Genomic DNA, 24,244 nt, shown 5'->3' on the forward strand with positions numbered 1-24,244 from the left:
CATCCTGGAAGCCCTGAAACAACGAGGCGGCTGGCAGTCCAAACCTCCCTCTGCTGATAAGTCGGTGTTCCTGAAAGCCTTCGGAGCTCAGCCCTCTGCCTCCTGGGTGTCTCCGCCCTTCGATGAGCTCTTGGATTTGATCTGTCGAAGGACGTGGGAACACCCAGACTCTGTGGAACCGGTGCCTGCTCGTCCGAATAAATTCCTCTCGGCACCCCCTGAAAAAGAGTTTCTGACTAAGGGTGTGGCTGTAGATGCCTTGGTGGTGGCATCTGCTACCCAGCAAGATGTAGCAGAGGCTTCGACGTCTGTCCATCCTCCTAATAAGGAGTCTAGGAGCATGGATCGGTACGGGAAGCGCACCCTCAGTTCAGCGGCCTTTACATTGAGGTCCTTGAACTACCTTACGCACTTTACCAGATTTCAGAGGGATCTGATTAAAGAATTATCCGATACCCTCTTGGGTAACCTGCCTGAGGAGCTGGCCCAGATGGTTGGCTCTCAGCTGGCTACAATGTCGTCCATCTCAAACTCGTCCATGAGGCTCATTTCTTATGCGGCCGAAGGGGCGAGTAGAGCGGCGGGTACAGGCATTGCTCTACGGAGACAAGCCTGGCTCCGCCTGTGTCATTTCGCGGAGGCCTTTAAGTCTTCCTTTGACGACGCCCCCTTTGATGGGTCCTCCCTGTTTGGACCCAAGGTAAAGGACACACTGACCCGCTGTGAACAGGAGGGTAAGACTCTGACTGCCGTAGGGGCATGATTTTCCACTCCCTTTCGGCCTTATCCCAAGGCTAAAAGAGGAGGGAAAATGTGGTTCCGTAGATCTCAGAAGCCTTACCCCTCTCAGCAGGACGATCCCCCTTCCAGAGGCAGGGGAGGGGGAAATTCTTCCGGAAGGCGCCGTCCCAGAGGCGGCAGAGGCCCTCGCAACACTGGAGACCGCAAGTCCTTTCGTGGCTCTTCAACCTTTCACAGTCCCTGAGGGATTGCCCGACTGTGCAGCTCCGGAGCCAGTCGGGGGTCGTTTCTTGAAGCACCTAAAAGCCTGGGAAGGTATCACTCAGGACCGATGGGTGCTTCGAATTATCGCCGGAGGTTACTCCATTCCATTCTCTCATCCCCCCCCCTCAGTCCAAAAAAATCCCGGACCCGCCACCCAGTCAGCGGGATACTGCAGCCTCAGAAGTTTCAAAGCTGCTGCAAAAAGGAGTCATCCAACCGGTCCCCGCAGACCAGATCGGATTAGGGACTTACTCAAGATTCTTTTTGGTGCCAAAAAAGACCGGGGACGTGAGGCCCATTTTGGACCTCAGCATCCTAAACCGTTCAGTCAGAAAGTCCAAGTTCCGTATGGTCACCCTACAAACCACTCTCCCATTGCTGGAGAAGGGTGTTTGGATGTGCTCCATAGATCTCAAGGACGCTTATTACCATATCATGGTACATCGGGCGTCCAGGAGACATCTGCGCTTCAGCCTAGGAGGCAGTCATTTTCAGTTCCGTGCGCTGCCCTTTGGTCTCACCACAGCCCCCAGGGTGTTCACCAAGTGTTTGGCAGTCGTGACTGCTCACCTGAGAAGTCTAGGATTCCAGGTGTTTCCGTATCTAGACGACTGGCTCCTAACTGCCACCTCCAGGCATCTACTACTGCAGAGCCTGCAAGCCACTATATCACTGGGCAGTTCCCTTGGAATCACCTTCAATTGGCCAAAGTCTGTGTTGCTGCCATCTCAACGAATAAGATTCATAGGAGTAGAGATAGACTCAAACCGAATGCGGGTCTATCTACCTACAGACAGAATACAAACCATACAGACTCAAGTTCGAGCCTTACTTCCCAGGTCCAAAGCTCCAGCCAGGATGGTCCTGCAGCTATTGGGATCCATGTCCGCTACGGTTCTTCTAGTCCCCTTGGCAAGGTTGCACATGAGAATTCTCCAGTGGCTCCTGTCAGCTCAGTGGTCCTTTCAGGAACTCCCTCTCAGTCACCTCATATGGATCACGGAATCTTGCAAACGGGACCTTCGCTGGTGGCTAGTACCCTCCAATTTGGATCAGGGACGACCCTTTGTTCTACCTCCTCCCGCGGCCACTTTGACCACGGACGCCTCCCAGATGGGGTGGGGGGGGGCATTCCCTGGGCAGGTCAGTCCAAGGCAAATGGCACCCGGAAGAGACCCTACTTCATATCAACATCCTAGAGATGAGGGCAGTACTTCTGTCCCTTCAAGCCCTTCACGATTATCTCCCTCAGGGCGTAATTGCCGTTCACTCAGACAACATGTCAGTTGTCTGGTACCTGAACAAACAGGGAGGGACCAGATCCTATCCTCTTTGCAGAGAAGCCATGAGAGTTTGGGAATGGGCAGTCTCGACCAAATGCTTTCTAGTGGCTACTCACATACCGGGCAAGTCCAATGTGATAGCCGACAGATTGAGCAGAACCATCCTCTCTCCTCACGAATGGTCTCTGAATATGACAGTTGCAAGTCAGATTTTCAGCAAATGGGGAGTTCCGTGTTGCGACCTCTTCGCGACTCCTCTGAATGCGAAGTGCAAAGAATTCTTCTCTCTAACCCCGGCTCCAGGGAAGAGCCCCATGGACGCACTGGTCCGTCCTTGGCCCACAGGCTTGCTTTATGCCTTCCCCCCAGTTCCTCTCCTTCCCAGGGTGATTCAAAAGGCATCTCTTTTGGGGAGCAAAATGATCTTAATTACTCCTTACTGGCCTCGTAAAGTATGGTTTCCCTACCTTCGGAAATATGCTCTGGAAGGTCCATGGTTACTGGATCAGATTCCAGACCTTTTGGTTCATCAGTCGGGACTATTCCACCAGTCCCTGCACACCTTAAAATTGACGGCTTGGCTCCTCCTCTTCCGACTATAGTCAGGAGTCATACATTGGATTCAGAGGTTGTACACATATTATCTTCGGCCCATAAGTCTGCTACAAAGAAACTGCACTCTAGCAAATGGAAAAGATTTGCTATTTGGGCTCAACTCCGGGGCCTGGACCCCATCTCTATTCCCGTGGCAGAAGTACTAAAATTTTTAACTTCTCTTTTCAATCAAGGCTCATCAGTCTCTACCATCAAAGTCCAGTTGGCAGCGATTTCCAATTTTCACGAATCCATAAACCCACCTTTAATGAGCAACAGATTGTGTAAGACCTTCTTGAAAGGTGCTGCTCTATTAAGACCTCCGATTTCTCATCCTGCACCTCCATGGGATCTCGATATAGTGTTACGCGCCTTGACTTCCTTCCTCTTTGAACCGGCAGCTACATGTGATCTAAAGTTTCTTTCATGGAAGACAGCTTTTCTGGTGGCAAATACTTCTGCCAGAAGAGTTTTCGAGCTTCAAGCTTTGTCGGTAAAACCCCCGTACTTGGTTTTCCACAAAGACAGAGTATCTCTCAGGCCAAATCCTTCCTTTGTCCCTAAAGTTTGTTCCAGTTTCTGCTTACAACAATCATTGGAACTTCCAGTCTTCTTTCCAAAATATTCTAACAAAGTGGAATTCATATTCCACACACTAGATGTCCACAGGCAGTTGCGTTTTTATTTAGACAGGATCAAACAAACAAGGAAAACTGATCAGTTGTTTGTATCCTTTGCAGACAATAAACTGGGCAAAGCTGTCACAAAGGTCACTATTGCCAAATGGATCAGGGACTGTATTACTCAAGCTTATTCTTATTCTAACAAAGAGCTTACCACCTCTGTCAAAGCTCATTCTACAAGGGCTATGGCTACTTCGATAGCATTTCATTCTAAGCTTGCCATTAGTGACATTTGTGCTGCAGCTACATGGTCTTCCCCGCACACTTTCATTTCCCATTACAAATTGGATGTGGCATCTAGAGGACGAGCTTCATTTGGTTCCACAGTGCTCAGGAGTGTTTTCCAATGAGCCACCCAGGATTTAGGTGCTAGGGACGCTGTCCCATCAGTACAGAATGTAGGCGAGATAGGATCACATAACATCTTTTAGTTATGTACTTACCATAACTTTAGATGTTTGGGATCCATCTCGCCTACATTCCTAATAACCCACCCTCCTTCCCCCTTCCTTGGAGATCAGAGGATATCAGAAGGTCTGAATCCTGTTGTTTCATCTTGAAACATCTAACAATGTTATATAAACAAGATGTGCATGTGTGCATGAATGCGGACAAACAAGATCTGGGGGATTAGTGGTGGTGCATCCTGGGATAAAGACAGCTCAGCCAATAAGAGGCCTCGCTCTATAGCATAAGCGTGCCGAGTCGGAGCCGAGGGATCGGCTCCGAGCCCATCAGTACAGAATGTAGGCGAGATGGATCCCAAACATCTAAAGTTATGGTAAGTACATAACTAAAAGTTATCGGAGATGACGGTTCCACTACTCGAACCCCAACGAACTCCGGCTCCAAGCAAAATGGAGTCGGAGGAGGAACATCGACAGAAGTGGATGGAGCCGACACCTGTTGAGGAGGGCTGGACAACATCTTGGCAAGTGCCTGTGACTTTAGCAACAACCTACTGAACACTCTCTCCACGTCGTGATCCGACAGCCTAGAGGATCGAGAGGAGTGAGAAGATCTGTGACTGCGCTCGCTCTGAAGCAGGGGAGACCGAGGAGCCGAATGTATCGATTCCAAAGAAGGAGACCTCAGCCTCTTGTGGCTCCGCGAAGGCTCCGAAGCTTCTGATGGAGCCGACGGGAGATAGTCTTATCGGTTCCAGCCAGAACTGAAGTCGCAGGTAGAGTCTGAACCAAAGATGGCTCCGAACTTGGAGCAGACAATTTGGTAGATTTAGGGGATTTCACAGGCTGAGTCTTGGCCGGTGAATCCTGGGGCTTTAAAAGACCCCTAAGAATAAGCTTATGCTTACGCTCCTGCAGTACTCTTGGACTAAATGCATGGCAGATGGAACAAGAGTCCTGCAGGTGCACAGCGCCTAAACAATAGACGCAAGAAGTGTGCCCATCTGTCAGAGACATTTTCTGACAGCATGAGTCACACTTCTTGAATCCACTATAGATTCTTTTGACATCCTGTAACAAGAAATACAACAATAGCTAACAAATCAAAATACAGTCTACAGAAACACAGTATACTAACAGACTAAAGCTAAAGTTTTTTTTTTTTTTTTTGATAGGAAAGCCTCTAACTCAAACGGCTAGCCTATAAAGAAAATAGAAGGAAAGCCTCTAACCTAAATGGCTAACCTGACAAGAAATAGTGGGGGGGGGGGAGAACTCTCTAAGTTAAACGAGTTCGATAAGTTAGGGAAGGAAGCTACAAATACACACTAACACAACCAAAAATAAGACTAAAAGTTAACAATAACATCTAGGAAAAAGACTATTTTTAGTAAAAAGTTCTATAAAAAAGCTTTATACGAGCCTGAGCCAGAAAAACGAAACCTCGCAGCTGAAGCGGCAAATGAGATCTGGGTAGCTATCGCTAGGCATCATGGGATAAGGGGTAGCCTCGAGCCAGTAAACAGCTCTCAAGCTATAGAAGATGGCTGAGTCGGAGCCGACCCCAACCAGCAAAAATGAAGGCGAGATAGACAACTTAACATAATATGTTCCCAATTACCTCTTTCTTTCCCATCACACCTCCAACATTTGCTGTCTACCTGAGGAAAAATTCTCTGGAGGCTACTTGGGAAATAAAATATCTATGTAAATACTTCAAAGCAAAAATCCTAAATTTTCTACATTTTGCTGCACATTTGGGAGACAAACATACATCCCCCATTGTTTGTTTGGGAATTTCTTATCCAATCTCTCTTCCCAATTCTTTCTACCCTCCTCTGATTGATTCTTATAGTTATCATAAAATATTTTATATGTCACTAATAATTCCCACTCCAACACTTTCAAAAAGAACTTACGAACTGTCTAGCTAATTGCTGGATCTGCCCTCATCATGACCCCACATAAACCCTTCATTCTTCCTCTTCAACCTACTTTCATTTCCCCTACTCTTTTTCCCCAAACTCTTACTGATAATCTCATCTAATGCTTTTAATCTCTCTCCCCATTTATTTCTAACAACTCTCACAGGCGGTCTTGATTAAACAGTTTTACATTTTATTTTTTCTCACAGTAAAAAAATATGAATTTTTTGCATATGACAATTTTTTGCTTTTTTGATTTCTAAATTATGCAACATCATATCTACTGCTATCATTGTTCTTGGTCGTTTATACACCATTACAGTCACCATTTTTTAATTACTGTATGAAACTTTGTAATTTTGATTTTTTGATACTTTTGTGATTATTGTATGATCGTTGCTGGAGCTTTTCTCCTCGGGTCTCTACTGAAAATGGACTTTTTGCTCAGTTGGACCAACCTGGACCAACTTTCTGTTTTAGATTCTATCAAAAACTCTACCAGTGCTGGTCTTTCATTTAGGACCCCCCTATTTCTTTCTCCTCGCCTATCTATTCATATCAATCCTTGATAGGAAGGCAATCTCTAAACTGCAGTCCAAATAAATTCTTGGCATCTTCTCATTCTATTACCTTTCCCCCTCTAGTTATTTACTCATAATGCCTTGGTTCCTTTTCCAGTTTTCTCCAATAAATTCCAGCCTCCTCTTGCCTATTTTCTGTATCCTTAATTGCAGTCACCTCTATTGGCATAATATCCTTTCTCCATTCCTATGCTGGCTTAGTTCTTAGAATACTTTCTGTTACTTTATAAACATAATATTCTGTATGATTATCGTTAGTCTCCTTAAAGGTCTGTATCCAAAATCCCAGTCTCTCTTTGTTTCTTGAGCTTCCTCCGTTTCATCATCTTCTCTTTCCACTTTGAATTATAGGTTTCTGCTTGTGCTATGTACAGCAGCCTTAACTGTGTAGCTCTGAAATACCCCTTCAGATTGAGTAATCCCAATCCACCTTGTTCTTTTGGAAGAATCATCTTATCCCACTTGACTCTTGCTCTCTTTCCCTCCCAGATAAAATCCTTCAGCTCTGTATTAACTGCTCTTCACAACATATCCTCTGACTTAATAAAATATGCCTGACCTGTGTATAAAACTAAAGGGAATAAAAACATTTCACCTGCTTGCATTTTACTTTCCAAATCCATATCCATATAACAGATCTTCCAATTTCTCAGTTTTTGAATTATCTTTTGTTTAGTCTCTTCCCACATATCCTTAGCTGCCACAATGGATCATTTTCAGTTCATGCTTCTGAATACATCAATTGATCATGTCCTCATAAATATGGATATTGCTGAACCAGTTCGTGTGTGGGTACATAATTTATTGCTATTGCCTTTGTTTTAGCTTCATTAATTTTGCATCCTGAAAATATCTGAAACTGTCTGAGAATGTTCTACAACACTGCAATGCCCTTAACTGGTTTTATCAGGTATAAAATAATATCATCTGCAAACAGAGCCAGCTTTTCTTAATTACTATACCAATTATATTTCTTCTTGTCTTTGCCAACGGTTCTAAATATAATGCAAATAACAAAGGGGAAAGAGAGGAACCCACCCACTTTAAATGTCACCTCTGATCCCTCATATATCCTCCTAATCAACCTTACAATTTTATCAGGGAATGCAAATGCTTCCATTGCCTTGATCATAAAGTCCCAGCTTACTCTGTCAAATACCTTCTCTGCATCAAGACCCACGAACAGCTGTGGTATTTTCTTACATTCTGCTTCCCTCTGGATAATCAATATTCTGTTAATGTTGCCACATGTTTGCCTCCCCTCCCAAAACCACAGCGATCCACATCTATCAATTCTGGCATAACATTTGCCATTTGTTTAGCCATTATAGACATAAACGCTTTATAATCATGGCATAGTATTGAAATGGGTGTGTAAACAGCTGGATCTGATGGATCTTTACCCTCTTTACGCATTATAGCTACCACTGCTTTCTTCCAGGATACTAGTACTTCTCCTCCTCTTAAAATGTTGTTAAACAAAGCCTCCTCCCCATCTGGGTGGGGGTGGGGGGTGCAGGGGGGCTTGCCCCCGTGCAAAAACATGATGTGATGTGTAGGACTTTCATTTATCTCAGCTCCTATATGGACATCACTTGATGTGTTCGGTGACAATGTTGAATCTGCTGAACTCGTTCAGCAGATTCGACATTGTGCTGTATTATATATTTTTACTTTCATTTTTTTTCAGTGCTCTGAACAGGATATTTTTTTCCAGTCAACATTTTGATAGTAGACCATACATATACATGGAATGAAAAATGTTTAACTGTTTTCTATTAATGTATGTGCACCTATGTTTTTATTCGATATACATGAATTGAGGTATTTAACTTAAAAAAAAAAACGATGTGATTAGTGAGATGCTTCTCTCTTCATATCAGTTCTGTTTCTATGTTGCCTAATCTTCACAGTCCTTTGAATACAGCAAGAAAGACTTTGCACTGCTTGTCAGTGATTTTTCTTTCTCTTTCTTTGAGGTCCAGCAACTTTAAAGTGAGAATACTTCATTTTAAGGAGTGTAAGGAGGCTTCACCCCTATGAAATATGATTTTTGTTAAAGGTTGCATCTGCTCATCTTGTTCATGAGTTTGAGTGCACGACATCCATGTATCTTACAACAAAGCTCATGCAATATGAGGCAATGCTGCTGGGCACTTGTGATGCAAATAAGGTAAGTTGGAAAAGACATAATGGACCCATCTTTACCAGCAGTTTGGGATTTCTAATCCAGATTTGAGAATATATCTGCATATATACTGAATTTAGAAAAAAAGGTAAAAGAATGCTTTTATTTAATTTTCAGAAAAAGACCATAAAAAACAGCCTCAGTAGTAATACATTTACTTGACCTTAAATACCTCAGTGTTTACATAACCAGATATTTACTATGGTTTAACTTAAACAATCTGGAACACAATACTTGCAGTCTGGAAGGTGAAATTCCAAAATGGGTGGCAGTAATATACTTTGGCAAAAATAGTATTTCAATAACAGTTACTACATAATTCCCTTTCTATAGTCTGGTAAGATATACAAGAATTCTCACCTGTAACCTGAAGCTTGTACAGTAGCTTCTCTCCAGCTGCCTCACAAGCATACTCGCCAGAGTCTCTCTTTTCCACATTCTGTACCACAAGACGTCGAGTTTTGCCATCAGACTCTATCTTATATTTCTTGCCAGCTGTGACTTCTTTCCCATCTTTAAACCACTTCACTTCAGTTATGACATGAGACACCTCACAGCTGAGTGCAGCATTTTCAGAGATGAACGCCTTAACTTCTGTCTGAACAAAATCCTTCTTCACAAAAGCTGGTTCCTTCTCTGTACAAAATAACAAACTGATTTAGTTTATCGGTCCATATTTTTCAGAACCTGTTTAAGTAAAAACTATTAAGAAAGTCCATATTAATGTCACAGCAGTGATGAGGTGGGATCAGGATATGCAGTCAGAATGTCTTACGGGTCTTTGAGAATTCTTATGCCAGAATTCAATAAGGCTTCTTGGTCACTTTTAGCATTGAAAAAAACCCTGGACCACTCAGATTCTGGAAAACAGTGAATTACATCTGGCTGTCTTAAGTACGTGAAGCAGGTAATGGAACCTTCTAGCACAAATGTTTTTGCATGGTATCTCTCTGTAATGCTATTAGTCTAGGTGTGGGAAGAGACATTGGAAGCAATATGGTTACTTGGGGAGGAAGAGGAAAGTGGCCAAAGCAGCTAAAGGTCTGCTCTCCTAACTAAGCTTAAGAGGTGTCGGGATGCAAACTAGAGATCACCTTCTGCTGAAGGCACGGTTACCTGGTCAATCAATCACATAGTTTGGCAGACATCATACATCGTACATGTAACTGCATTAACATTCCAATGACTTCTTTGTCCACTAAGGATTACTAACATGATAGACCTCATGATGTGGCACTTGCAATGCCCAGAACAGCACCCTTTTTTTCTCACAGACCAATTTTCAGAGGAACACCATTAGATATCTCACCACAATTGTCAAAAGACCTGCCTAATAATGGGATACAACATTATACATTTTAAATTTGTAATCCACAAAAAACACACACTGCACCAAATGATGAATTTTAGGTAGTCATCCAATAGAGGCTGTCCAATTCAAAAATCCACAAGTCTCAGCCGTTCACTTCAACAGTTTATTAAAAAACACACAGCACAAAAGATATCGGATTAAGCAGTTGCAGAGACTTCAGTACAATGTAGTATTTGATTCTGATGAAGTCTCTGGATAAGAGATGAAAGCGCTTAATCCGATATCTTTTGTGCTGTGTGTTTTTTAAAAAACTGTTGAAGTGAACGGCTGAGACTTGTGCATTTTAAAAATTTGCAACCATTAAGTCCAGCCAGCATGTTACATTTTCAGTGGAATCCAGGGAAGAGAAATCTCCTGACAATTATTAACAAGTACCGCCAGTGTAACTAAGAAAAAGAACAGGCAATTTCCATTTAACTATGTAACAGTGTTACAACATAAAAATAATAGGGCACAGAAACAAGTAAGAACAAGAACCAATCATGATCAATGTATAACTTTATAATATTAATACAAATGGATACTAGCAAATGGAAATCTTATAAATGAACAATATATGACAGCAGCATTATTTCTATCTATACCAAACTACACAGCTATATTATTTGGTAACTCATCACTCAGATGAGAGACCTATAAAGAGTAGCTGTAAATGTACTAAGGAGGTAATTCAAAGTAACTGGCTGTATACTGACATCACAATGTCAGACAATTAGGTTATATCACAACTGCAAGTCTAATATTTTAAGAGATGTTAAACTGAGGATCTGAAAAAGCTTGTTGTATGGGCAGAATGTAGATTAAATGAGACTTCCCTCCACAGTTTTACAGCTATAACAGGACACCTGTAGTTTCCATACTCATCCTGGAATTTAGGGATGGACAGAATGCGGCCTAAACAGTGTCTCTGATTATGGGGGTAAAAGGTTGCATTCCAGTGTAGGATCCAGCAAAAACATTAATGAAGCTAGAAAGAAAACAGCTGCCATGTGCTGGAACCAAAAACACGATGAATAAAATACAGCTAAGAAACAAGTATATTAAAGTCAAACGTCTACTTTAAAACATATACCCAATGGCACAATGCATAAAATTGTGAGCTTTTAGATCACACATCTTTTCCTTCATCAGGCAACTTAAGCATTTTATATAAAAAACATCAATAAAAACACCAAGCTTAAATGCCAGACACCAAGTAACAGTTAATCATTACTTAGCCAATTGCCAGAGGTTTGACAGTTAGATGGTGTTATCATGATACAAGCATTTTATATTGCAATACATATTGACAGTTATTCCCTTTGTTTAGATATGGCTTCAAATATATTTATTCAAAACTCTCTTTAACTATTAAACAATATCTGCCCCCCACATTCACTTAAAAATAAAGACTTTGCCCAACCACCACCACAATTTCATAATCAAATGCCATGACTTAAAATTTGAAATTCACTTAATCTTCTCCATGTGCCTTTGTGAGATGCAATCTAATTTTATGCTTTGCGGTAGACAGGATCATAATTAAAGTCTTCACACTTGTGACAAGAATTTATACCTAAAACAATGAATAAAAAGGTCACAGAAGATTAGATTATAATAAAGTATCACAGAATAAAGTATTAGAGACACACAGGATATATGCAAATGACCCTTTAAGGGCATCAGGTATTTCAGCTACATGCCAGTTCTGAATGCCCCTGACTTTTTTCTTTTTAAGTCATTATGGACAAATTCAGGCCAATAAAGCCAAACCCCACTAGCTGTGGACATGCATGTTTCAGCCTTCTTATGGCTGTCATCATTGCTTTGTTCTTCAAAAATTACACTGGCTTGAATTTCCCAATATGTTATTACTCAGTCAGCTCGCCACTGCTCACTCCATCATCCACAAACCTGAAAACTGCCCTGCACTCTCCAACACAGTGCAACTACATACCAACCCCAGGACCCTTAGATCATCCGATAAACTTATACTCAAGGTTACAAAGTCCCATAATTACTTTGGTGACTCTCTTCTTCAAAGTAGCCAAACAGTGGAACCTACTACCCCAGAATATCTTAAGAAACACAGATTGTCATAGCTTAAGGAATACCTTACTCAACAATGGCTATGCTCCTGTAATACTCCTGGCTAGTTTCTCATGCCTTCGATCAAATGTTTTCTATTCTGCTATTTTCTTGTCTTACTTCTACCAAATGAAAATACCACAATGGTTTTTAGTTATGTATCTAATGAGTTTCATATTACTGTCTGTAGTAAGACTTAAGAAATAAAGAAGTTATGTACTCACCATAACGTTCCATGTTTGTTGTCCATCTCGACATTCATTCTTACTTGGATGGGTTCAGAGCCGATTCTCGACTCTGACTTGGCCGAATGCACAGCTGGAAGTCTCAAACTTGGCTCGTGGCAAGGTAGGTATCCCATGATGCAGTGGTGCAACTCTCCAGATCTTGTTTGCTGCTAACATACTAATGAGTAATATATATAGGTATGACCCCATGTCAAGGAGAAACAAACAGAGACAAGGAGCTCATGTAAAAGAGGAAAGATCACCACCAGGTCTTCTAGGAGTCCTTGGACGGGGGAAGGAGGGAGGGGTCGTAAGAATGAATGGCGAGATGGACAACAAACATGGAACGTTATGGTGAGTACATGACTTCATATCTATGAACCTATGTTATGTTGTCCTATCTGACCTTCATTCTTACTTGGATGGGACAGTGTCCCTAGCACCTTTTTCCTGGGTGGCTCATGAGAGTACACCTTTCAGCACAGTGGAACCAAAGGAGGCCCTGTCCCTGGAGGCCAAATCCACTTTGAAATGAGTGATAAACGTATGAGGATTGGCCCACGTAGCCGCAGCACAAATACTGTCCATAGACATTCTGACCTGAAAGACAGAGGATGTAGCTAATGCTCTGGTTGAATGACCTCTAATTCTGAATGGTAATTTTCTATTACTGGCAGTATAGATAAAGGTGATACAACTTGAGAGCCAACTTGAAAGGATGACTTTAAAATACTGGCATACCCTTTTTTGCCTCAGAGAAGGAGATGAATAACTAATCAGATTTCCTGAAGTCTTTAGTTCTATGCAAATAGAATCTGAGCTGTCTATGCACGCCCAATTGGTGGAGTTTATACTCTGCCTTGTTGCTATGGTTGGGGAAAAACACAGAGAACTCAATGGATTGATTGATATTGGATTGAGAGCAAACCTTAGGTATAAAGGATGGATTATTTGTAACGATACCCTATCCTTATGAAAGATCAGATATGGAGGTCTGATTGATAGTGCTTGCAACTTTGAGACTCTTCTGGCAGATGTTACAGCTGCTAGAAAGACGGTCTTCCAGGAAAGAAATTTGAGGTCACAAGATGAAGAAGGCTGGAATGGTGGCAATGTTAGTTGAGATAGGACAAAATTTAAATTCCAAAGAGAAAGTGGTTCTTTAAAAGGAGGTCTCAATAAGGAAGTGCCTTTTAAAAATGCATTACACATCCTGTGTAACATTAAGTTAGGAGAATGGTCACCAATGTGGAAATCCGAAATTGCAGCCAGCTGAACTCTGACAGTTGCTGCAGCCGAGCCTTACTGGAAGAGTTCTGCCAGAAATTCTAAAATGGACTGAACAGGCGGAGAAAAAGGGTCAATGTTTCTATTTTGGGCCCAGTGAGAAAATCTTTTCCACTTGCTAGTATATAGTTTTCTAGTAGAAACTTTATGAGAGGACATCAATATGTGTGTGACTGCTGGAGTGAAGTTTTGAAGCCTGACTAAATTGGGAAGTGCAGCAGCCATGCTATCAAGTTAAGGGTGTGGAGAGAAGGATGAAGTGCTCCTGACATATATGTCAGAACGTCTGGAACTGGGTCCAGAATCCACGCCTTCTCCTGAAGATGAGGCCACACTCCTGAAGATGAGGCCACAGGAAGGGGAACCAAATCTCCCAAGGCCAATATGGAGCAATGAGAATCATCCTGCTTCCCAAGGAATTTTATTTCTGGACTATTTGGGTATTAGGGGAAATGGGGAAAGCATAAAGAAGTCCCAAGGGTAATCGTGTATAAGTGTGTCTCTCAGTGTCTCTCCCATAGGGGGAATTAGGGCAAAGTAGCTGCTGCACTTGGCATTCACAGGAGTGGCAAAAAGATCGCAGCAAGGCTGACCCCACTTACGGAAAATCTCTTTCAATATGTTCTGGTTCAGAGACCACTCGTGAAGCATTAATACTGCCCTGCTGAGCTTGTCCGCTATCACACTGGATTTTCCCGGGATGTGCATTGCTACTAGAAAGCGCTGGAAAGAAATTGCCCATTGTCAAACTCTCAGAGCCTCGAGACAAAGTGGATATGATCTGGTTCCTCCTTGTTTCCTTATGTACCAAACCAGTGACATATTGTCTGACTGTATTGCAATCGTCCCTACTGGAAGAGAGTTGTGGAGTGCTTGCAATGCCAGAAGCACTGCTCTCATCTCTAGAACATTGATATGCAAGTGGGCCTCGTGGTCTTGCCATGTACCTTGGACTTTCCTTCCCAGATAATGCCCCTCCCACCCTATCTGGGAAGCATCTGTGGTCACCGTAGCAACAGGCTCTTGAGGAATAAAAGGTCTCCTGATAGTCACATGGCTGGACTGAATCCACCACCATAGGTCCTTTTTGCATGACGCTGTTATTATGATCAGGTGGGAGATAGGAGGTTCTTGAAGCAACCACTGGGAGAACAGGAGCCATTGAAGGATTCTCATATGCATCCTGGCGAGAGGAACTAGTGTTATGGTTGAAGCCATTATCCCTAGAAGTTTCAGAACTACCTTTGCCTTTACCTTGTTCTTTGGAAGAAGGTGAAGTATTTGCTGTCTGAGAGCTGAAATTCTGTCAGCTGGAAGATGTGCCATCATGGAAACAGTGTCTAGGTTTGTGCCTATAAAGGTAATATGTTGACAGGGCAACAGCAGATTTTTGTAAATTGACTGTTACATCTAACAGCACAGATTTCCAATGTCACATTCCTGGCCTGTTGGAGTAGATGTTTGGCAGTGGCAGTTAGGAGCCAGTCGTCCAGATACAGAAACACCTGGAATCCAAGACGTCTTAAGTGAACCATAACTACTGCCATACATTTTGTGAACTCTCTGGGGGCTGTACTGAGACCAAAGGGCAGAGTTCGAAACTGATAATGACTGGCTAGCAGCCGGAAGCATATGTGACTCCTTGATGCTCTGTCCATTTTTATGTGGTAGTACACATCTTGGAGGTCTACTGAGCACATCCAATCGTCTTTACCTAAGAAGGCAAGTATTGACTGCAGTGTCACCATTCGGAACTTTGACATTTTGACAGATTTGTTTAACTTGCTGAGATCCAATATGGGTCTCCAGTCCCCAGTTCTTTTTGGCACCAAAAAGAATCTTGAGTAAGATCCGAATCCTGTTTGGTCTACAAGGACGTCTTGGTTGACTCTTTTGTCCAGCAACTTTTGGATTTCTATAGTTGCTTGCTCCCTTAGACTGGATGGAACATCTGAGATTGTTCTGATTTGTGGGACAGGATGGCAAATGGGAATGGAATATCCTCTGGATATTATGCTTTGTACCCACCTGACTTTTGTGATACTTTGCCAGGCTTCTGGGTACAAAGACAAATGTCTCCTGACTGCCTCCAGAGTAGAGAAAGCAGGCCTCCTTTCAGGAGCGCTGATAGGGACGTTTGTGAAAGGAATCATGGTCACCCTGGTTTTGCAGACCCCTCTGCCTCCAGGACGACGTCTATCATTGTTGCCTCCCCCTCTGCCCCTGGGGAAGGATTCACGTTGTGCATCTTGGAAAGCTCCCTGGGATCTTTTGAACCACATTTTTCCACTCTTCTGACCTTTAGGGTAAGGTCTTGAAGGTACTGAAAAACGTACTCCATGGCAGAGAAAGTTTTCCCTTCCTGTTCGCATCTGGTGAGTGTGTCTTTTGCTTTGGATCCGAAAAGTGAGGAAACATCAAAAGGGGTGTTAGTAAAGGTAGACCTAAAAGGTTCTGCAAAATTATACAAGGGCACCCAAGAGTGTCTTCTCAAGGAAACCCCTGAACCCGCTGCCCTACTCGCTCCATCCGCTGCATAAGATATCAGTCTCATGGAGGAGTTGACGATAGACTTTAAGGTGGACAGCTGGGAGGAGACTTTCTCTGTCACCCCTGCAGTTAATTAACCTTGTAGAGTGTCTCCTAGTTCTTTCAGAAGATCTCTTTGCAGCCTTGTAATGTGTGTGAGGTAGTTCAGCGATCGGAGTGTAAAAGTCACTGACGAAAAGACACGCTTCCCGTAACTGTCCATCATTCGAGAATCTTTGTTCGGAGGATGAACAGATGAGGATGTCTCAGAAAGTTCCTTCATGGTGGCTGCTGCCACCACCATAGCATCTACAGGTACACTTTTTGTAAGAAAATCTTTTCCAGTAGGGGCTGACAAAAACTTGTCTGGTCTCCGAGGGACTGGTTCTGTAGTGTCAGGAGACTTCCATGCCTTTCGACTGACTAAGTCCATTAGCTAATCGAAAGGCGGAGACACCCTGGAGGCTGAAGGTTGAGATCCAAAGGCCTTCAGGTACACCTACTCCTCATCAGAAGGGTTGATGCTTTTCCAGCCGCCTCTATGCTTTAGGTTCTCCAGGATATCTGCACATGAGATATCTACAGAGGACAACCGTGGGGACCCTTCTGACTCCTCGAGGTCAGTGTCTGAGGTGACAGATTCATCATTGGAGTCTATATGCTTCCTCTTTCACGTCCTCTTTTGAGGGGGCTCATTAGAAGGGTATTCAGGGGAGGCGTTGGAAGAGAGGGGTTTGTCCAATGGGGGTTCCCGAGGTTCTGAATCTCTACTGTCTTGTGGATGGGGTGGTGCCGAGACAGTCGTAGGTGCCTTGGGGGGACGAATGCCAGTATCCCTATGTAGAGCTGTAGAGGGGGACAGCACACTCCTCATCAGCTTGAAAGCAGAACCCACTGATTCAGAGGATATCTCCGGCTCTGAGGAGACAGGACACCCCTGGCCCCAGAGAGACCGGCTCCGAGGCTGATGTAGGAGCTGAGCTCACCCGAGCCAACGCACCGATAGGCTCACTACTCTAGAAGTTCAGGTCCGAATGTCCCCCCCGGGGCTGACCGGAGAACCTCGGCTCCCAGACACCCTGGACAGCACCGATAGTGTCGGAGCAGATATCGGCTTTGTAATCTCCAGAGGGGGTCCCGGAACTGACAGTTCTACAATAAGCGGTACCAGGCACTCCAGGTTCAAAGATCCAGCTTGGCTCGGAGGAGGAACAACAGTGGATGTAACAGTCTTGGAAGGCTCTGAGACCTGCTGGTTCAGAGAAGGAGAACAATTTAGCTAGTGCCAGTGACTTCAAGAGTCTGCACACCACCCACTCCACGTCACCATCAGATAGGCTCCTAGTGGACCTGGAGAATAGAGATGGTGAACAAGATCTCTCCAAAATGGGAGATCTCAAGGTATGGGAGATCAGTGGAATATCAATGGACTGGTTCCGAGACACGGAATCTTTCGGCTCCAAAGACCTTGGGGCCGAAGAACCAGGTTTGTCAATACTGATTACCTCCATCAGTTCTGAGACCTGTGGAGACGAGGAGGAAGATGTCTTAGAAATTTCAGATAATTTTTCAGGGGGCTCGGACTGAACTGAAGAGACAGGAGATGGCCTTTTAGATGGTTTGTCCCTCTTAGAAGAAGAAGAAAAGGACGACAAAGAAGAAGCACTCTGTATAGCTTCCTCAAAGGTTGGTTTCAAGAGCCTCTTGAAAATCAGTTTGTTTTTCCTCTCCTGTAACACACGTGCACCAAAGGAGTGGCAGAAAGTGCAATTCTCCTGGAGATGGATAGTTCCTAAACAATATACACAAATGACATGTCATAGGTTCATAGGTAGATACTAGGCTATCTGCCCTAGGGCATTTATAAGCCTAGCCAGAGTATATTTGGCTTCCGCCTCCCTATTAGATTAGCCTACTGTGCCTCTTTAAAGTAGGTCACAGAAGGTACCCTTTTAAGATTAGTTTACTGTGCATCTGTATAGCAGGGACTGTCTAGCAGGGACATGTCCGTCTGTAATAGACATTTTCTGGGTACATTTCTGACATTTTTAAAGCCTGAAGGCTTATGCTCTTTCTCCCTGGTGTCTTTAGACATGTCTGGAAGAAAAGAACGACCTAAAAGGATTACAAACAGCAAATAAACGCAGTCCACTATAAACACACACTATCTTAACAAACACTGCACATCTAAGAAATATAATTAGAAAAACTAGCTTTGCTATTAGTAAAAACGAGCACTAAAACCTCTAATTTAAACGGACCTAGACAGTTTAAGTGGAAGACAGAATACAGTAACAATTACACTACTAGCATTCTAATTAAAACAGGCAATTAGCTCTCTAATTTAAACAAGCTAAGTAACTAACTAGCTAACTAAGAGTGTAGAAAAAATCAACACACAACACTACAGGTATTTTAACAAAGCACCACTACATTAATTAACTACGGGATACAAGGGCAAGCCTGCGAAAAAAATGATGGCCAAACAACAGCACACAACAGCAGAAAAAAAGAGATAAACTAAGCTACACACTAAAGCTAAGGTATCACAGCACACAATACACTAACTAATGTAGAAATCCTAAATAGTTTAAGCTAAGAAAACGTAAAAGACAAAAAACTTAGCCATGGCCAAGAAGAGCACATCCAACATCGTAAAACGGCAAATGAAATCTGGAGAGTTGCACCACTGCATCATGGATATCTTACCACGAGCCAAGTTTGAGACTACCAGCTGTGTATTCAGCCAAGAACCCATCCAAGTAAGAATGAAGGCAAGATGGGACAACATAATATGTAATGTTTTCTGTTTTACATTCCCCTTTTTGTAAGTTGTGATTGTTGGCAACTGTCAAACTTTTTGTATATTGTTTGTAAATCTTTTAAAAATCTTTGTAATCTTTTTGTACTATTCTTATGGAGCTTATCTCCTCGGGTCTCCGCTGAAAATGGGCTACTTGCCTAGTTGGACTCTACCCGGTTAGCAAATGTAAAATAAATAAATAAATTAAATATATTTGCATATATCCCATGTGCCTCTAACATAAGAGGCTTAAGGAACCACACAGAGGAATCTATACCTCTCAAATTCTTTGCTAAAGAATTCTGGACAAGGCCCAAAATCAGACACAATTTACAAATACTACTCTAATTCATTTAAAAGGTTAACAGAACAACATGTTTTGCATAAATATGCATTTTCTGAACAAAAAATACTATGAAACATTAGTGTCTGTCAAGATACTTGGACATTGTTAACCTGAGCAGTGGTTTTGAAAGGGAGAGATGAGAAGTATGCAGGAACCCTGCATTATCTATGCAGAGTTAGAGACCACCAAATGTAAAGGATCTGGGAAATGGGGTGCTGTCTATTTATCTATCTATCAGTACCTACAAACTCTCTCTCTGTATATGTGTGTGCATGCACGTGTGCGTGCGTGTGTGCATATGTGTGATTATTTAAGGAATAGTTGTCCACAACAGTACTCAAAAATGTTATAGTTGGTCACAATTAATTACTCCAGCTGTCAAACAGATTATACACTGTACCAAAAGTGACTGCAAAAGCAAGTCTAAAAGCTCTGCTTTAGAGATCTTTACACCAATAACCCAACTTAAAAGGAAGAAATAAACACAGTCAGAATGCTGAAACTTTCTCCCATCACACATTACACCGTAAGCAACTGCTACAGCAAGCCTAATAGTTTTGCATTTGTGATCACTGCATAAACAGCCTAATCTAACACAAATCACATTTACACAAACATTCACCTTCTATAAGCTTTCCCAAAGCACATAAACACAACAAACTTCATCAACATGTTCAAAAATCTGCATTTACATGAAGGGGCCCTGAATCCACACTCCCTTATTTACATATATTTACTTCATGATACCTTCAATGGCTATATGTCAACCACAGTAGGGTCTACTAAAGCAAATATTGCTGGAATTAAAATTCAGCTGAATGTGACAGCTGAAAATCAGGTCAATTAAATGAGGCGATGACATTTGACTTACACATACGTGTGTGTGTGTGTGTGTGTGTGTGTGTGTGTGTGTGTGTGTGTGTGTGTGTGTTTAAGCTATTTGGACACTGTCAGCCTGAGCAGTTGTCTGAATAGCTTATAAACACACACACACAGACACACACACACACACACACACACACACACACACACACACACACACACACGATAGATATAAAACCAGAACAGGTGGGGGGTACAGCCTCCCACACCCCCCCCAACTATATATACTAACTCCAGGATTGCACTACAATGGGCAAAAGGTATAGTACAGTTGTGTACCTACCATAAATGTAGATGTTCGTGTGTATTCACTGTTGCAGTCATTACTCTTGGGTTATCCTGCTGGCAGGCTACCCGCAGTTGGCCTGAATTCCAAAGTCTTGGTCTGGCGTTGGTTGCTGTCGCCTCTCCCCTGACGTCAGTGCGCCAGGGGTATAAAAGATGCAGCCGACGCCATTTTCTTCAGTTTTTCTTGTCCCAGATGTCAGGTGCCCCCAAAAGGGTAGGCTAAATAAATTATGCCAATAAACACGCATGCAGTAAAGTAAACATTTCCTTCATCTACAAGCAAATACACCACATAGGTTGTATAGAATAGAGAAGTACAGATAAGACCCAGCAAAAGAAAGGCGGATGGTGGGAGGGTAAAGTACAGTTTTGTACCTACCATAAATGTAGATGTCCGACAGACATGCAACTGCAGTCGTAACATATGGGTTGTCCTGCCTCAGGCAGCCCTTGGTCGGCCGGATTCCAAAGTCTGGGTCCGACGTCGGCTGATGTCGCATTTCTCTCTGACGTCAGAGCGGCTGGAGTACATAAGCATCAGCCAACGCCATTTTCTTCAGTGTTTCTTGCCCCAGATGCTAGGTGCCCTCCAAGGAAGGCTGTAATCAAATTGGAAGACAAAAACAGGATTCCAAACAAATAAATGAGCAATAAAACAAATACACCATAACAGATATCCCCAGCTAAGAGAAACAGGGATAGGAGTGGACCCTAGGCATAGAGGGGTATGGAGGGTGGGAAAATCCGACTGCAGTTGCATGTCTATCGGACATCTACATTTATGGTAGGTACAAAACTGTATTATGTCCTTCAAGAATGCAAGTGCAGTCATAACATGTGGGTAGAATACCATAGCTTAGCTGGGGGAGGAGGAATGCTCTAGGAGAAAGATGGTGTGGCAATCAAACCCTGCAGGACTGCCGAAGCAAAGCCTGCTCTGGATCTGGAGTATAGAGGGAGATTGTAGTGTTTGGAAAATGTATGCACGGAGCTCCATGTAGCAGCTTCTAGAATGTCCTTAGTAGGCACCCCTCTTAAGAATGCTGTAGAGGTGGCTGTAGCTCTTGTGGAATGTGGTCTGACATTGGCTGGAACAGTCTTTCCATGAAAGGAGTAACAGAATCTGATGCAATGTCCAATCCATTTTGAAATAGTCTGTTTTGAAATTGCTTTTCCTTGTACTGCAGGGGCGTAAGCTACAAAAAGTTGTTCAGACTTCCTACTAGCCTTGGTTCTGTCCAGGTAGTAACGAAGTTGTCTGTGGATGTCCAAGGTATGCAACAGTCTTTCCCCCTTGTTCTCAGGATTGGGGAAGAAAGCAGGCAGATGAATGGCTTGATTTAAAGAAATCTTAGATACCACCTTTGGCATAAAAGTAGGGTTGGTCCTTAATGAAACCCTGTCTCTGTGAAAAATAATGAAGGGTGGTATTGCCATTAGGGCCTGTAGCTCCGAAACCCTTCTTGCTGATGTAATTGCCAACAGGAAAGCTGTCTTCCATGAGAGAAATTGCAAGTCAACTGAAGCTGCTGGCTCAAATGGAGGTAGAGTCAGTTTTTCTAAGACAAAATTGAGGTCCCAGGCTGGAACTGGGGCCTTTCTTGGTGGTTTAATGTTCTTGATTCCTCTGAGGAATTGCCTTAGTAAAGGGTGTGAAAAAACAGGAGGATAAGCGTTGTATCTAGCTGAAATAGCAGATGCATGTATCTTTATGGAAGAATATGAGAGTCCGTTCTTTAACATATCTGCCAAATATTCCAAGATGAGTGGGATGTTCAACAATGATGCATCATGTCCCTTGCTGGTATTCCAATTGCTGAATCTTTTCCACTTTGCTAAATAAACCCTTCTGGTGGATGGTCTTCGAGCCTCTGTTAGTATCCGCTGTACTTCCTTGGAGAGAGATAGGCTGAAGTTATTTATGGGATCTCCCAGGATGTTAGCTGCAGTGTCTGTAGATTTGGATGCACTGTTTCGAAGTTGTATTGAGTCAGAAGTAGAGGCCATTGGGGAAGGGCCCACCTCCTGGTGTGACATATGCTCCGTAGTAATGGGTACCAGTGTTGTCTTGGCCAGTCCGGAGCTATTATGATTCCCTTGGGTCTCTCTGCTTTGATCTTTAGTAATACTGAGGTCATCAGTGGCAGAGGTGGAAATGCATAGATTGTTAGGGAGTTCCAGTTGAATGAGAGGGCATCTATTTTCCAAGCTTTTGGATGGTATGTCCTTGTGCAGAATTTTGGTAGAAGATGGTTGAGATGAGAGGCAAATAGGTCCACTTCTGGCTTGCCCCATGTCGAAGTGAGTTGTCTGAAGGCCTTCGGATGTAACCTCCACTCGTGTGGGTCTGTGAAATTCCTTCTTAGGCTGTCCGCCAACACATTGTCTTTTCCTGGGACAAACTGGGATTGTAACTGGATGTTTAGGCTCAGTGATTTCTCCCAAAGATGCATTGTCAGTCTGCAAAGGGGGTAACAGTGGGTGCCCTCTTGCTTGTTTATGTACCACATCACAGTGGTGTTGTCTGTCCGTATCAGTAAATGGCCTTGCTGGAGTTGGTGTTGAAAAGCCTCGATGGCATGCATTACTGCCAGCACTTCCTTTTGGTTTATATGCAGATGTGTTTCCTTTGGAGACCATTGTCCTTGTATACACCTGCCTTCCATGTGCGCCCCCCATCCAAGGTCTGAGGCGTCTGTGGTCATGGTCTGTGTTATCTGTGGTTTTTTGAATGACATACCTGTGTTTGCCTGGCTCACCGAGGCCCACCATAGGAATTCCTTTTGTAGGCATGGAATGAGCGGTATGATTTTCTCCAAGTTGTTGCTGTGTTGAGACCAAATACTTTTTAGGTACCATTGAAGCTTTCTCATGTGTAGTCTTGCTAATGGAACCATGAGAATTCAGGATGCCATGTAACCCAGGACCTGTAGGAATCTCCTTGCAGTCATCTGGGTGAGCTTTGCTAAACCTTTGAAGTAATGAGTTAACTTCTCTTGCTTGTCTTCTGTCAGGTAAGCCATCTGAGAGGCTGTGTCTAGTTTGACTCCTAAGAAGATTATTTGCTGGGATGGCTGCAGTCTTGACTTTTGGAAGTTGACTGTGTATCCCAGAGCTTGAAGTAATCGTATGACATAATCCAGGTTTTTTGTCAACATCAATTTGTCGTCCGCTTGTATGAGGCAGTTGTCCAGGTATGGGTAAATTTGTATCCCCTGGAGCCTGCAATGAGCAATTACTGAAGCCAGGCATTTTGTGAATACTCTGGGCGCAGTAGATAAGCCAAATGGCAATGCTGAGAATTGATAATGCTCTGGCCCTGCAAGAAATCTGAGGTATCTTCTGCAGCTGTGTCTGATAGGGACATGCAGGTATGCCTCCTTGAGGTCCAGAGTAATCAGCCTAAACCCCTTGCCCAGCATGGGAAGAAGTTGCTGTAGAGTCAGCATTTTGAACTTTGGTACTATGAGAAAGGTGTTTAATGCGGACAAGTCCAGTATTGGTCTCCATTGAGATTCTTTTCTTGGAACAAGGAACAGTCTTGAGTAAAACCCCTGGTCTTGTTCTTGTTGTGGAACTCTTTCTATTGCTTTCATCCGAGTCAGCAGAGTGATTTGCTTGATAGCCTCTGCCCTCTGGTTTTGTGGTAGGTTTGGCATGCCTTGTTTTCTTTGTAAGGTATGAAAATGAAACCTGTACCCTCGGTCTATAATGTCCAAAATCCATTTGTCCTTTGTCAGTCTGTGCCAATTTTCTGCAAACAGAGATAATTTCCCG

The 24,244-nt window shown here is 43.1% G+C and overlaps 1 protein-coding gene across 1 annotated transcript in view; it reads right to left on the minus strand.

Annotated features, from left to right (window-relative positions):
* The window catches only part of OBSCN (obscurin, cytoskeletal calmodulin and titin-interacting RhoGEF), a 4,979,884-nt gene that overhangs the window by 3,557,402 nt on the left and 1,398,238 nt on the right, over positions 1 to 24,244 (minus strand). The window contains exon 24 of the mRNA XM_044066040.1: positions 9,027 to 9,302. Coding sequence (XP_043921975.1) covers positions 9,027 to 9,302 — 276 coding nt within the window. The remainder of the gene's footprint in view (positions 1 to 9,026; positions 9,303 to 24,244) is intronic.

This window comes from Protopterus annectens, chromosome 3.part0 (assembly GCF_019279795.1).
Source record: "Protopterus annectens isolate FY-2018-M chromosome 3.part0, PAN1.0, whole genome shotgun sequence".
In the NCBI taxonomy this organism is placed as follows: domain Eukaryota; kingdom Metazoa; phylum Chordata; order Ceratodontiformes; family Protopteridae; genus Protopterus; species Protopterus annectens.